This window comes from Cavia porcellus, unplaced genomic scaffold (assembly GCF_034190915.1).
Source record: "Cavia porcellus strain 051 isolate PalLab524CR breed Dunkin Hartley unplaced genomic scaffold, mCavPor4.1 scaffold_30, whole genome shotgun sequence".
NCBI classification, from domain to species: Eukaryota; Metazoa; Chordata; class Mammalia; order Rodentia; family Caviidae; genus Cavia; species Cavia porcellus.
In genome coordinates, this window is record NW_026947513.1 from 29,306,670 (window position 1) to 29,320,530 (window position 13,861).

Consider the following 13,861-nt stretch of genomic DNA (forward strand, 5'->3'; position numbering starts at 1 on the left):
TGTTTGTGGTTTGAAATAATAAAAGATTAGAGACCACCTAAGTGCCTATCAGTAGGAGCTGTATGGCAAGTCAGGTGAATCTGCAGGAGGAATATTATGCAAGTAAAGAGGGAAGCAAAACAAGGCAGAGTAATGTGTGAGTGAAAACCAGCAAGGTGTGAATGGTGTACAATGGGCTGGCATTGGTGTAAAAACTAGCAGGAAGAAGGTGACGGTTTTTACTGCTAAATATATAAAAATAAACTCTGATGTGACACAAAAATTCCATTAGCAGTGACTAAGCAATGGGACCTGGACCTTAGTCCCATTCCTTAGGGACAAAAGAGGGATTTTCTACTGTTAGGTGTTTCCGCATCTCTAAGGAATGATCCCATCTTACAGTATGGTGACTGTTTAAAACATCACTTTAAATGGGCAAGAATGATTACCTTTTATTAAGTTATTTATTTATTAAAAATTAATAAATTGTTTCTGCATGGAAAACAAATTGGATATTGCACATCCAAATGTTAATTAGAGCTATCTCTACACTTAGCAAGTAGGAGATATTTATTTTATTTTTCCAAAATTTCCAAGTTAATAAGTCTACTTCTGGATTCATAAAATAATCCAATAAATAGTATTTTGAATGTTATTAAAAATGCCATGGAGTGGTCTCTGAGTTCTGCCTAATACTTTTTTTTTTTTTTTTTTGGTACTGGGGATTGAACTCGCAGGCGCTTATGCTACTGAGCTAAATCCCCAGGCCCTCATACTCTTTCTTAAGTAAATTGTTCATCAGAGCATTTTACTTATCTTAGCATTCCTGGGCATTTTACTTTCCTAAATTTAAATTTTAACCTGTTTAAAGTTTCTCCTCCAGGAAAAGTCCTGCAGCTAATATTTACCAGCTCTGTCTAATATTAAATGACTTCTTCCTTAGTAGTAGACTCCAGCAAGGTACATTATAAACTGGCTGAAAGACTATGTTTTCAGCCTTCATTGCATTTAGTGTGGCCATGTAACTAAAGGGAAATGAGATGTAAGCAGAAGGATCATACAAGACTTTCAGAAGTTTCAAATGCAAGTATATGCTTCTCTCCCCTTTCTCTCTTCTGTTGCCTGGAACATGGAAGTGATGCCTGGAGCACCAGCCACCATACTGGAAGATGGGGTCATTCCTTAGAGAGGATGGGAGAGGAGAAACCTAGAGAAACTGGTCCGTGACGACTTGAGGGCTGTCCTAACCATGACACATATAGCTAAATAATGACCTGTTTCACATGACAAGTAAAACCTTGTGTTTTCAGCTACCATTTTTTAGCTCTCTTTTATGGCATAGGAATTTTTTGATACAAAGCATGAAAGGAAATTGAGAAGCAAAAGGCCATTCCATCCTTTCAGGAGCTGACAGTTACTTATTTCGCTAGACTATACAAAAACAAGTCATATAAAGTAACTTTAAGCAGAATCACATAAAAATACATATATCCCTTCGTATTTTAGAGAGATGAAAATGTCCGCCTCAAACCATAAAAAGTAAAGATAGTTGCTGCTTTCCACAGGCTGAGTTTCTACAAGAAATAAGAGTAGTGATCCTGAGACCTAAGATCTGCACAAAGGCAGCTTGTAACTAAGCACAGTTTGCTCTGCTCGCTTCTGTGCAAGGCGCATGTACCAGGGTAGCAGGATTATTCTCAGGGCTCTGGAGGCCCCAGTATAGCCTGGGGAGACAGGAAAGAAGGAGGTATGGGAGGATTAAGGGTAGGGATGCTGGCATCTCTTTCTCTCTTCTGTACATCCCTCCCCCTTTCAGCTAAGCCCATGGAATGAAGCACCCCGGAGAACAGGCTCACTGAGCTGGGCTCCCTTGGAGAGTGAGCTGAGATTTGGAAGGACTTTTCCCTTAACACCTGGGTACTTGAGCCTTTGTAATTACTGTGTGTTATTGGGGAATGTTGGAGATCTTTTTTATTAAAAAGTTTTAAAGTTAGTAAATACTTGTTTGGAATAAGGAAATTAGCCATAATATTTAGAAAAGTAACGGGTAGCAAATGTATCCTATAATTTGAGAAAATAACATGCATGCTTCTATTAATTGCTTAACAACCCCTATAATATTTATTTCTTACCTTTTCTTAATTGCATTCCCTTATGACGACAATTTATAATTAGTATGTTTCTATAGAGGCATGATGGCTATGGAGCTATTGTCTGCCCACTCCAAACCTTCCCTCCTTTCCTTTCTTGTTGTTTTTGAGACAGAGTTTATTATATACCCCAGGATGGCCTCAAACTCAAATCCTCAGGTCTCAGCCCCCTAAATTCTAGGATTACGGGCATGTGCCACCATGCATGGCTCCAAATTCTTCCTTTTGGATTCTGTGTTGCTGAGCTTTGATTCTGAAAACTGTGACATTTGTGCTTTGTCAACTAGTTAGACTCTGCAGACAGGGGTACTGGAGGGAGTCTGGAAGGCAGGAGGAGCAGGCAGAAACTTGTTTCTGCCTACCTCAGTGGCTGCTCTTGTGGTGTGGCCTGACAACAGCCTCTTGCACCAGTTAGAAGCTGACCTTCTTTTGGACTTCCGCAGTAGGATTTAATAAATTACCTTTCTTGTTTAAACTATTTGAAGCTTATGTTGTCTATTTTTACTCATAACCAAAGTACAATAAATACTGGAAGGATTATTAGACAGAAATTGATCGGTTGTGTCACATAAATAATGTATCAGAAAAACGTTCTAAATTCTCAATGAAATCAACTAAGTACAAAATGACTAACCTTATTTAAAGAGTATGGTTTGGGTAAGATATTCTCATCTACTAAGTAGACTCTTTTATGACTTCCTTGCAAGCTCATTTACGTTTTTTCCAATCAAGATTTTAACGAGGAGAGAGTTGGCTCTCTGTTCTTGGCCACTTAGTTTGGGTTGTTTTGTGCCCCAGACCACACTGCTGCAGTCTGATTAGAACGCATGCTCTGACAATGGCTCTTAGATGTGAGCCCTGACTGTCATGAAATTTTTCACTTAGGGAGGAGCTACCTACTTCTCAGTGAAGGACCATGCAGAAGGTTACAAGATAGACAGGTGTTGTTTCTCTGAAACTCCACCCCAAGTTTTTCTCACATATTAGCACCAAAAAGAGATCAGTCATGTGCTTCAACATTAAGAGAGTCAACCACAGTGATTTTATTTTCCCAATAAAATACTATTAGTTCATCTTTTTTTTTTTTTTTTTTTTTTTTTTGATGGACAGGGGGAGAGGGAAGGAGAATTGCAAACTCAGAAAAATTGTTTTTTCCTTCTCTTGCTGGTCATTTTTTTTTTCTTGCTTACATCACAATGATCTAGTATGAACTGCAGTAGCAGCCCTGAATTTGAACAATCATTCAGAGATTCAGGTTCTTGAAACTGAGTGACTCCACCATCCCTAGGGCACTGGACTCCCACTCCCACACTAAAGACCTTGCATCACATCAGCAGATGATGACAGACTGAAAAGTATAAGGATTTCCAGAGAGATTTTAGGAGCCTGGTTTGAAAATGTATCTCTCCTACCCAGAGTTCACTTGTCAGGATGTTTTCCAAATCCACACTGACCTGCAAGGGAATCTGGGAAACGTGGTTTAACAGTGTGCCTAGGAGGAAAAAGAAATGGAGTTTGGAGAACACAGAACATTGTCTCTGCCACAGACACATTGTGAAATTATAATAGAAATATAAATATGATTACTTCCTTAATAACTGGTATGCTGCTTAAGTGGCAGAGGATTAATAAATCCTATTTCCCTTCTGCACAGGAAATTGACCTTTGGTTAACTTTATAGCTCTGTTTCCCTGGAGATTTGAAAAGAAAGAATGTCAAATCATGTAGCCAGGAAAGAGTGCTGATGACAAAATGACCCTTGCTTGGTAAATTGCATTAGACCGGAAGTAATGCAAATGTTACACAGAATGCTTGAGCATCTGAGTAGGAAGAATAACAGAATAACAGCTGGGCATGTTCCCCAGAGAAACACTGGAGTTGCAGCCCAGAACTTAGCTCCCGTAAGATTTTAAGCCAGGGAAATCCTGTACCCAGCTGGAGTGAACCCCATTCTCTCACTCCTCAGGATCTAGCTGGACAGCTCCTTGATAGCTATGTGACTGCTTTATGTTCTGTGGGTGCCAAGCACCCCTCTAAGGGTAAGCTGTGTGGTTGCCCTGGGCAGACTGGTATGACACACAGGCAGTCTATCTATCAGGCAAAGGACACCCAGGATCTTGGTCCACATTACTTTAGGGGCTCATGAAAATGCCTAGTTTTTATTCGTTTGTCTGTTTGTTTCAAATGTCAGGAGGAAAAAGGACAAAGTAATATTTTAATATGAAATGTTACTATTTTACGTTTATATCAATGTAGTCACATCTCATACATTTTAATATATTTTGTTTTAACATAAGAAGGGACTCACAAGGGCAAAAGTGAGCAGTGACCACATGGCCTGTCCCATGGTCTCAGGAAACTGTTTCCACACATGAAATAGTCAAAGTTTCACAAAGCTGATTTTATGTAAGGAATTATCTTTTTCACCCTTCTTTACATGAGCAGCACCTTTTCAAGAGAAACTGGGCCTTCAGATTGTATTTGAACAAAAGATGAAAAATAAAACTCTTTGGTCTGTGCTTTTTGTTGGGGAAGTAAGGAGTGGCTGGGCTTAGAGGACTTTTATTGCCAGAACCCCTGCACCAGGGACAGGTACCAAGTATAACAGCAGGTTCTGATAGATGCATCCTAGCCAAACTCCAGCACCTTCCAGAATCTGATGCACTTTAACGATGGCCCAGTTTACCAGTGTCCAAGGAAACCTGGCTTGCCTCCCTAGCCCCATCCGTCAGGCAGCTGCTAACACTGCTGTTGCTGGCTGGTGTAGGGAGCTAGCTGGGGCTCAGTCCTATTCCTGAATATACCACTGGCTCTAAACACCAAATTCTAAAACAAACAAGCAAGTAAACAAACAACAAGGCTTGTAGAGTACATTTCAATGTAAGACAGCATAGAAAAATATCTATTTAAAAATGCTTGTAAACCAGGTGGCGCAAACCTATAATCCTAGCATTTGGGAGTCTGAGGCAGGAAGATTGTTGCAAGTTTGAGAACAGCCAGGGCTACAAAGTGAGCTCAAGGCCAGCCTGAACTGCATAGCAAGACCCTGTCTCAAAAAGACAAAAACAAAGCGCTTGTGGCTTTGACTATTTCATGCCTTATTTACTTTTACTTTTTTGCCGTACTATGACTAATTTTTTCCTCTTTCATCTTCTTATAAGAAATGGTTTGTTTGAAGATTTAGATACGTGTCATTTGTCCATTCATCCATCTTTTCATACTTTTACCTGGAAGAAGGTAATTAAAAAAATAAAATTGGATGAGGTCCCTTCACCTTCAGTATGAGGAAACCAAAGCCCAAAGATATTAACCAATTTTGAGTTCACACAGTCCATTAGAAGTAGACTTCAGGACAGTGCCGTTCTACCTGGCCCTCAGTTCAGACCTGTCTGCCCCATGGTCAGTCTTTCAGTAGACAGAATCAGGAACAGGAAGAGCGATTAGCCTGGTATATGAACAGTTGGTGGCCAGGGCTGAGGAGTGCTGACAAAAGAGATCAAAGCGTAAATACTCTTCAGAGAACCACATTTCACCTGGCACAAGATGAATCAAGCCTCCCTGGGCACTGCTCATTCTGGACGTTCGTGTTCAGCACACCAGCAATACAGAATGGCACACATCTGCACAGAGGTCTCGCCAGTGCAGCTCTGTCCTTAGAAACTTGTGCCAAAGCCCATCATGAAAGAGCCAGATGACATTTCATCTAGAAGTCCTCACCGGCTGTAGCCCTGAGACATGGCTAATATTCTCCTGATGCTGCAGCTGAGGAGCAATGGCACATCAAACACCATGGCACCAAGGAAGAAATCTACACTGCTCCACCCCATGAAACTGGCACATATGCAAAAAGAAATAGGCACAATGCCCTACTGCACAGACTTGGTTAACAGGGCCAGCACCCAACTACAATCTTGTCACACAGCTGGTATCAACACCAAACCTGTCACCATATCCAGCAGTCACAGGACAGTTAACTTGGGAAGACTGTCCTTTCTATGTAGCCCACATCCTGGACAAAGAGAAACCTTCTCTAACTGTATTATTTCTATAGCTATTACTGCAAAAATTCATGTAGTACTGTTTGTGTGTCAGATGCTGTCCTGAGAGTTGTATATGTAGTTAGTCACCAAATCATTACAGCATCTTCATGAAAGTGCTACTACTCGTAGCTTCTCACAGCAAAGGAATCAGGCACAGACAGATGAAGTGACTTGTTTAAGGTCACACAGTTAATAGAGGAAACCCAGACACCTTAGTTCCAAAACCTGCTGCTAACCTCCTTGCCAAGCTCTTTCTCACTAAGAATTAAGACTATATATGGATACCATTCTGGATAAGACCTACAGCCCCGTCCAGTAGGGGCAGGCATTGGCCAAACCTGGAGATACAGTAAGTGCCTCCAGCCTTGGCAACATGAACTTCATACAGGCACTTCTGCAGCAGCTTCCTGGTCCCCATGACCCCGACCTTCTCACTGAGGGAGGGTCCTCACTCCCGTAGAGCCAGATCTCCTGACATTCTGGGACTTGTGTCTAGAGTTCCTGTGCGGATCCCACTCCTGCTCTTCCTGAAATTTGGGAATTCCTTATAGTAAATTACATACCCTTTCAAATGACTGGAGTGGTGTCCACTTCTTTCTTACAGACATGTAGGGGCTTTGGTAAATGTGTTGACTTGCTATAACTGACTTGCTATAAGAGGAAACATGCAACAAGGGAGACTTCATTTTCCAAAGGCAGTGACTTCAAGATAGGTTTTTAAGGCCTGGAATGATGACAGTGTGGCCATCAGGGAAGTAAGTTAGAAGCTCATCTTTGTTCTTATCATGCTCAAATTTTATAGCTAATACATGTTAATGTGAAGCTATCCAAATCAGTCACCATGATGATCATATAATAGGGATACCTCAATAAATTAATGGTTTTTTTCTCTTTGCCAACTACAGCATCCACTTGCTTGTTGACATTCTTTGGTCTGAACTTAATCATTTTTTTGGGGAACCTATCCATGTCACAGTATTTAAGATTGCTGATTTTTTAACAATGACAAAACTGTGTATTATTACGGGTCTCAGTGATATTTATGCATATTTTGTTGTAGTGATATTCTCACATCTTTGAAAACAGCATGTGAATCTTTGCATTTCTAAGTTGAGTGCCAGTTTCTACAGTTTTTAGTGTCATGGTGGGTGACTTCAGATGAATGTCAGTCAATACTTTGAGAATCTCCATGAAAGTCATGTACTCTGGAGGAGGTGGTTTTATGTTGGCCTCAAGGCCCTGGCCTCTGCCCCTGGCCACTGTGTACCTATGGTGGGGCATTTGACCTTCCTGGCTTACTTGTTTTGAGAATACAAGGAAAAAGTACAGAAGTGCTCTCTGAGCATCAGCTACTGTAGGAATATACAAGAGGAGGAAAAAAGAATTGTATTTTTCTGGACTGTAGTGGCTTATCTATTCCTTTCTTCAAGAACCAGCATTCTGAAGTTGAGACCTTCACTAAGTCATATTCCCCACTCAGCACCTTCTGCTCTCCAAGGAGCCTTCATAGGAGCTGGGAGTGTGGTTTTGAGGTAGAACACTTAGCTAGCAGGTGTGAGGCTTTGGGTTCTATCCTCAGCACTACCCAAAAGATTGAAAGAAAACAAAAATCTTAATAATTGAAGTAAATTTTATTAAATATTTCATAGAGAGATAGAGAAGATTCCTACAGCTAAACTCAGTGATATTTTCTACCAGAAACATCTGTTCTTCCCTGGGAGTTCATCTTGGGCCACCAGGAACCTTAGTCCTATCTCCAACTTTTTTCAATGGAGTCCATGTCTTAGCCATGAAGACAGAGTCCCTGGTCTCTATGGCTCCAGCCTTTTTTTACTCCATAAGCTCCTCTTTGGGTCTTTCTATACATTCTCTCCTTTGAAGTTTATAGAGCACTCACCCCTTCAATCTTGGATTCTCATATCATCGTCCTACTCAATGGCCAAAGCATTCTTGGTAGACCTGCCTTAGAAAACAGTGGGGAAGTTTTAATAATATTTTCCCTGTCTCAAAATTCTATTTTCCTTGCATTGGTATCATTAGGTACTTTAATTCTTCTCATGGTTCAGAATGTTTATGGACTGTTTAGATCTGGAACTTGCGAGTCATCTGATACTAGTCTGTCATTTGGTACCTGATGTAATTGGTTCTCAAAGAAGCAAGGGATTTTTCTAAGGCTCAGAAATCACCACAGTTATAAAGCAGTAAGTGACTCCCAATCTAGTGCTCATTCTGCTGTATTGAACCTAGGTACACATGAAGAGAAAGGCTTTTAGATTTAGTGAAACCTCAAACTCTGAACACGCAGGGAATTTGGAGTTCATCTAGAACAAACCTTCACTTACAGAGGTTAAGTGGAAACTTTCCTTGTAGTTATAGTCTCTGAAGCCTAAAAGTACACCAAGTTAAATAGCTGCTTTAGAACCCCTCACTTACCTGGTGGGCATGATTTCCAGGAATATACACAGACTTAAACTCTTTCATGAGACTCCGAGCTCCAGCAATATCCCAAAGAGAAGAAAAGAGCTCATCCACGGCGATTTTGGATTTGTGAAATGTCAGGTTAGTTGCAGAGTCACAGCCTGAAACAATCCAAAGATATTTTCTTAGGTGAGCAAATCTCTAGATTAAATTTTCCTCATAACAGGTTAACTTGGTGTAACGCAGGAGGGAGTTTCCTTTAACCCTATTTCCCTTGGATAATCACCAATAGGGTTGTTTCAGTCATCCATGAGCAACAGAATATGATGAGTATGAATGCTTTTGACATAAGCAGGACTCAGAACTGCCCGGGATCTCAGCCACTGACTTTAGTCCCTAGACTGCAGAAGCTTCATAGAAAGCTCCCCAGGGGCTACAAACCTCATAGCACTGCTTTGGAAAAATACGCAGAGGAACAAGGAAAAATGAGACTGAGTTAATGAAATTTCCTTGCTTGAATCCCACCAATTTTCATAAAATAGGAAAGCAAGACTGAGAAAGATGCTAGAGTTGCTCCACTAGAAGCAACTGGGATTTGCATCTTGTCTGATGTGCAGACAAGGCATGTGGCCTATTCCAAAAGGCAGCCATTCAGTGCTGATAAAATCCAAACAACAACGATTCTTGACAATCATTCCACTGCTTTTTGAATTAGGTGAAAATTCTCTATTTTCTTGGAAGCTCATTCTGAAGAGAGATGACCAAGGATAAAGTGGAAGCTAAAAAAAGGAAAAAGATTAAACGTGTGTTCTTGACTTTTTTTACAAGGTGTGATCAAAACATATGGTGAGTGTTTAAATTTAAAAAATTTATTACAGTAAAAGACACATTGCTATTAATCCCCCCAGGATACTTATCCTTGCTTTAAACAGTTTCATGAGTATCTTTGCAAGATATGATTAAAAAATATATAAAAAAATCGTGCTGCCAAATGCCATCCAATGAGAAGGCAGGCATGTAAACATGGTGTGTCTTCATCCACCTTATTCACTGGATCTGGCACCATTTGGCTTTTTTTTCTTCAATATGATCATAAAGATAAATATTTTGAATTGATTTAGGACATTTCAGCAGCCAAGACAGCATAACTAAAGACATTCACAAAAGAGGACTTTCAGAACTGCTTTAGAAAGTGGCAAGAATGATGGACTACATGTACTTGAAGCAAAGTTTGGAGAGATATTAATTTTTTTAAAAATTTAAACATCCATTGCATTGTCTGATCACACTTCATACATCAGAAGTGTTAACTCCCTACTTCTTACATCACCTTGGTAAGACAGGAGCTCTTATTTTTTCTGTTTTAAGAATGAGGGACTGAGATGCAGGCTAAGTCATACTCTTATAAGCAAAAGAACATCTCAAGGCCCTTATATATCCATTGTCACCCTGGGTAGCACCTGTAGGTTTTTGTGTACTCTGACTGCTTCCTATCCTGAGCATCAACTTATCTGTCTGCATATCTTGATTTTTAAAATTTCTCTTTCTCTTGTTTCTCTATCTTTACCTCTTCTTGCCTGGGGAGCATGCATGTTCTGTTTATCAGGCAGATTGAGAAGCCCATACTCAGAGAAATGATACCACTCACTCATTCCCTTGGGCGCAATTCTGAACTGTGGTCTCCACAGCTTTTCTGAAGGCCCTTAGCAGGACTGAGCCCAGTTCCCATGACAGCTGCTCACTCATTAATGTACCTTTTATCAACTTTCCTTCCTCCCCTGTGGCCTTCCTCTCCTTCCTCACTGTGCTTTTCCAAATGAAAGATTGCACCCAAACTCCTTCCAGTAGCTATCTAAGCTTCCACCGAAGCTGAACAGAGGCAGCCTAGATCCTGAGCCTGTAGTCTTCTCCCACCTCTCCTCCTTTTCCGCCTCCTTTTGGGGTAGCAACTTTCTTAGCATGTGACTTGTATACTATGAAATTCCCCATTTAACATGTAGAATCCAGTAAGTGCTGGTATATTCACAAAGTCCCACACTCATTACCCTGCAATCAGTCTCAGAACACGTTTAGCATCTGAATAAGAAATCTCATACCTGTCAGCAGTAACTTCTGGTTTTTCCTACCTTTAACCCTGGAAATCACTAATGGTACTTCCTGTCTTTATGGATTTACTGATTCTGGACATTTCATGTAAATGGAATCACAGAAAATGCGGTCTTTTGTGAGTGGCCTTTCTTCCTGGGAAGACCTGTATATGCCCCTGGGGTAGAGGCTAACAGTGGTTTGCAGCTAGGCCCAGGCCATCTCTTTTGGCCACACAAGGTGTGAGATTTCCCAGGACTGACTGAACAGGCTGTTTTGAATCTACTCTGAGGTGCTGTATTCAGTTACTTCTAATAAGCCCCTGACAGCCTGCCCATTAAGCCAGCTCAGGAGATAAGAGCATTTTGTAAGAGAGCTCTAAGTGTACAATTCCAGTCAATTCTCATTTAATTCACTTAGTTAAATAGATAATAAACCAAAAGCTGATCCTAGCTTTTAACTAAGCAGTCTATGCACTTTAGCTACCTGCCTCTTGATAAGGGAGGCTGCTCCTACCCCCCAGGATGTCCCTGCATTCTTCCAAAATGGTGGGATGACTCATGCCTCTGCAATTTCTTTCTTAGGAGAGTTTGGTGATCTCTTGGGCAGGGGTCCAGTCGCTCCTTGGAGTGACAACACAGAGCTCCCGTGTCATGCCTACCCTCCCTCTGTTCCCCTCTCAGCTTTCTCTCCTTATGTGCCTACACTTCTGCAGAGAACAGTGATTTCCAATACACTGTACACTGTAGGGACCCACATTTCCAGCCATAACTACGTTAAAATAACGGAAGGCTTCTCAGATGAAGAAACTTAAATGACAAATAAATATATGAAAAAATGTTCAACAACATTGGTCATTTGAGAAATGCAAATTAAAACAACACTGAGAATTCATCTCACCCCAGAAAGAATGGCTAACATCAAAAAATCATCCAATAACAAATGTTGGCAGGGCTGTGGGGAAAAAGGAACCCTTTTTCCCTATTGATAGGAGTGTAGACTGGCGCAACCACTATGGAAATCAGTGTGGAAAGTCCTTAAAAAAGTAGGATTAGAGGTCCCATTCCATCCAGCTATTTCTCTTTTGGGTATTTTTCTAGAGGAACTGAAAACACCATACCACAGTGATATATGTGCACCCATGTCTACAGCAGCATACCTTGTAATATCTAAATCTTGGAAACAATCCAAATGCTTATCAACTGAGGAATAGGTAAAAAGGATGTGATTATTTTGTACTACTCAGCTATAAAGAAGGATAAACTCGAGGCTTTTATAGGGAGGTAGATGCAACTGGAGACCATACTCATAAGTAAAACAATTAGATTTGCATGTGTAAATATTGTATTGTCTCCCTCATATAAGAAACTGAAAGAGTAAATAAGATCCAAAAGGTGCACTAGATACTGTGAAAGGGAAAGCAAGTAAGCAAAAGGAAAGAACAACTGGAATGAGAGAACAGAGAAAAGAAAGAAGATAATATAATTGTATTACTCATTGAAAGGGACAGTTAGTGATTATATTATTTGATCAATTTTGCATGCCTTATCTGGTAATCTGAGCAACTTTTTTTTTTATTTCAAGAGATCAAAAAAACAGAAAAAAGGGGTAGAAATAATACAGAATTTCAGAAAAATAAACAGTAAGAAATCACTAAAGTTACATATTGTCATCTTAGAAATAGTTGTTCAAGTTACAAAAATTTCAAGTTGTTCAAGTTACAAAATTAAAGCATACAAAGTGACATTCAAATAATGACACTGCAAAGAGTTCTGCTCAATGATCCAACAAAAACTTAGTAATATGGCTATCAGTCCTACATACTTGTTTTTTATCTTAAAGAGGGTAAGATTAAATATGCCAAGACAGAACAGAATAGTTCATAAGGAAACAATTTAAAGAAACACAGATTTCAAAGCAAGTCCACTGGAGATCTTCACTGTCTATCTTATTGTCTCTAGTTTTCTTCCAAATAGTTGTCCTCATTTTCACACACATTGATTATATACTGAGCATTATAGAACTAATCAAGTCATTACAGGATGATAAAAGCTTTTTAGGTCTTCAAGACCGGATTTTGGGGAAGTCAATGATGGCTACCATAATGTCTCTCATTCTCTTTGTAGTAGGTGTCTTTATCTTTACGTATGTTGAAATTGAACATAATAGACTAGAGTAATACCACTTTCAACAGTGAATAATAGTATTGCTAGATTTTATATCATAGTTGAGTAACTATTTTGAAGACAACAATATGCAATATAATAACCATTGTTAATAACCTATCATCTTTTTTGGAAATTCTGTATTTTTTTAAAAATTCTCTTTTAAAAAATGAAGAAGAAATGGCAGAACAGTTTCATAGGTAGAATGGCTAGACCAAAGCTGCATTTCTTCCTTCAGTTGGCTGTTTTTCTTCTTTTGTTTGGATCCTGATTGGAGTAGGCTTGGTATTTTTTGGTTTTTGAGACACAATTTTAAAAAATCTGGTTTCCAAAGGTTTGGTTTCAGTAGCTAGGTATTCAAGAAAATAAAGCATTTTGTACAGAGTGCTTCAGTCTCAATTCAAGCTGAGGCAGCCCTTAACCTAAAGCCTTCAACACACGGGTGTGCGCGCGCGCACACACACACACACACACACACACACACACACAGTACAAATCATGACCATAAAGCATGTCACTGGTGTGCTTGCATATGTAGAAGAGCAGGGGGGCAGAGCCAAAATAAGATTTGAAAAGCCTGCCCTTTACTATATTATTCTGCTGACCAGTTTTTGTTTTATCTTGTTTGATAGAGATTGAATACAGATAGCTGCGATTAAAGGCATGTGTCACTAAGCCCAGCCTCCTTGCTGGGCCCTCCTTGCTAAAGGGCCCTAAGTTCCCTGACATCTGTTTGGGAAAAACCAGAGTCAAAAAATATATTCTAACCTGGTCAAGAGGCCAAATTTTCTCATCTGGCGCAAGGCTGGTCTTCACATTCTTCTAGTGACCTGGAGTTGATAACAGCAGGCCCACTTTCCTGTTTGCTCCATCCTCCTGCCTCTCAATTCCAAGCAGCAGGGGCCCACTCCATGGGGCAGTTAGAGAAAAAGTCTGCTCAAGGGCTTGAGGTGGCCAGAGAGGGCAGAGCACTGGGAGGTCATGACCTCCTTCATCCATCCAGCAGTTGGACAATGCCTTTTCT

The 13,861-nt window shown here is 40.1% G+C and overlaps 1 protein-coding gene across 1 annotated transcript in view; it reads right to left on the reverse strand.

Moving 5' to 3' along the window:
* The window catches only part of Scfd2 (sec1 family domain containing 2), a 446,638-nt gene that overhangs the window by 28,034 nt on the left and 404,743 nt on the right, over positions 1-13,861 (reverse strand). Inside the window, exon 6 of the mRNA XM_003471656.5 lies at positions 8,603-8,748. Within this exon, the coding sequence (XP_003471704.2) occupies positions 8,603-8,748 (146 nt within the window). The remainder of the gene's footprint in view (positions 1-8,602; positions 8,749-13,861) is intronic.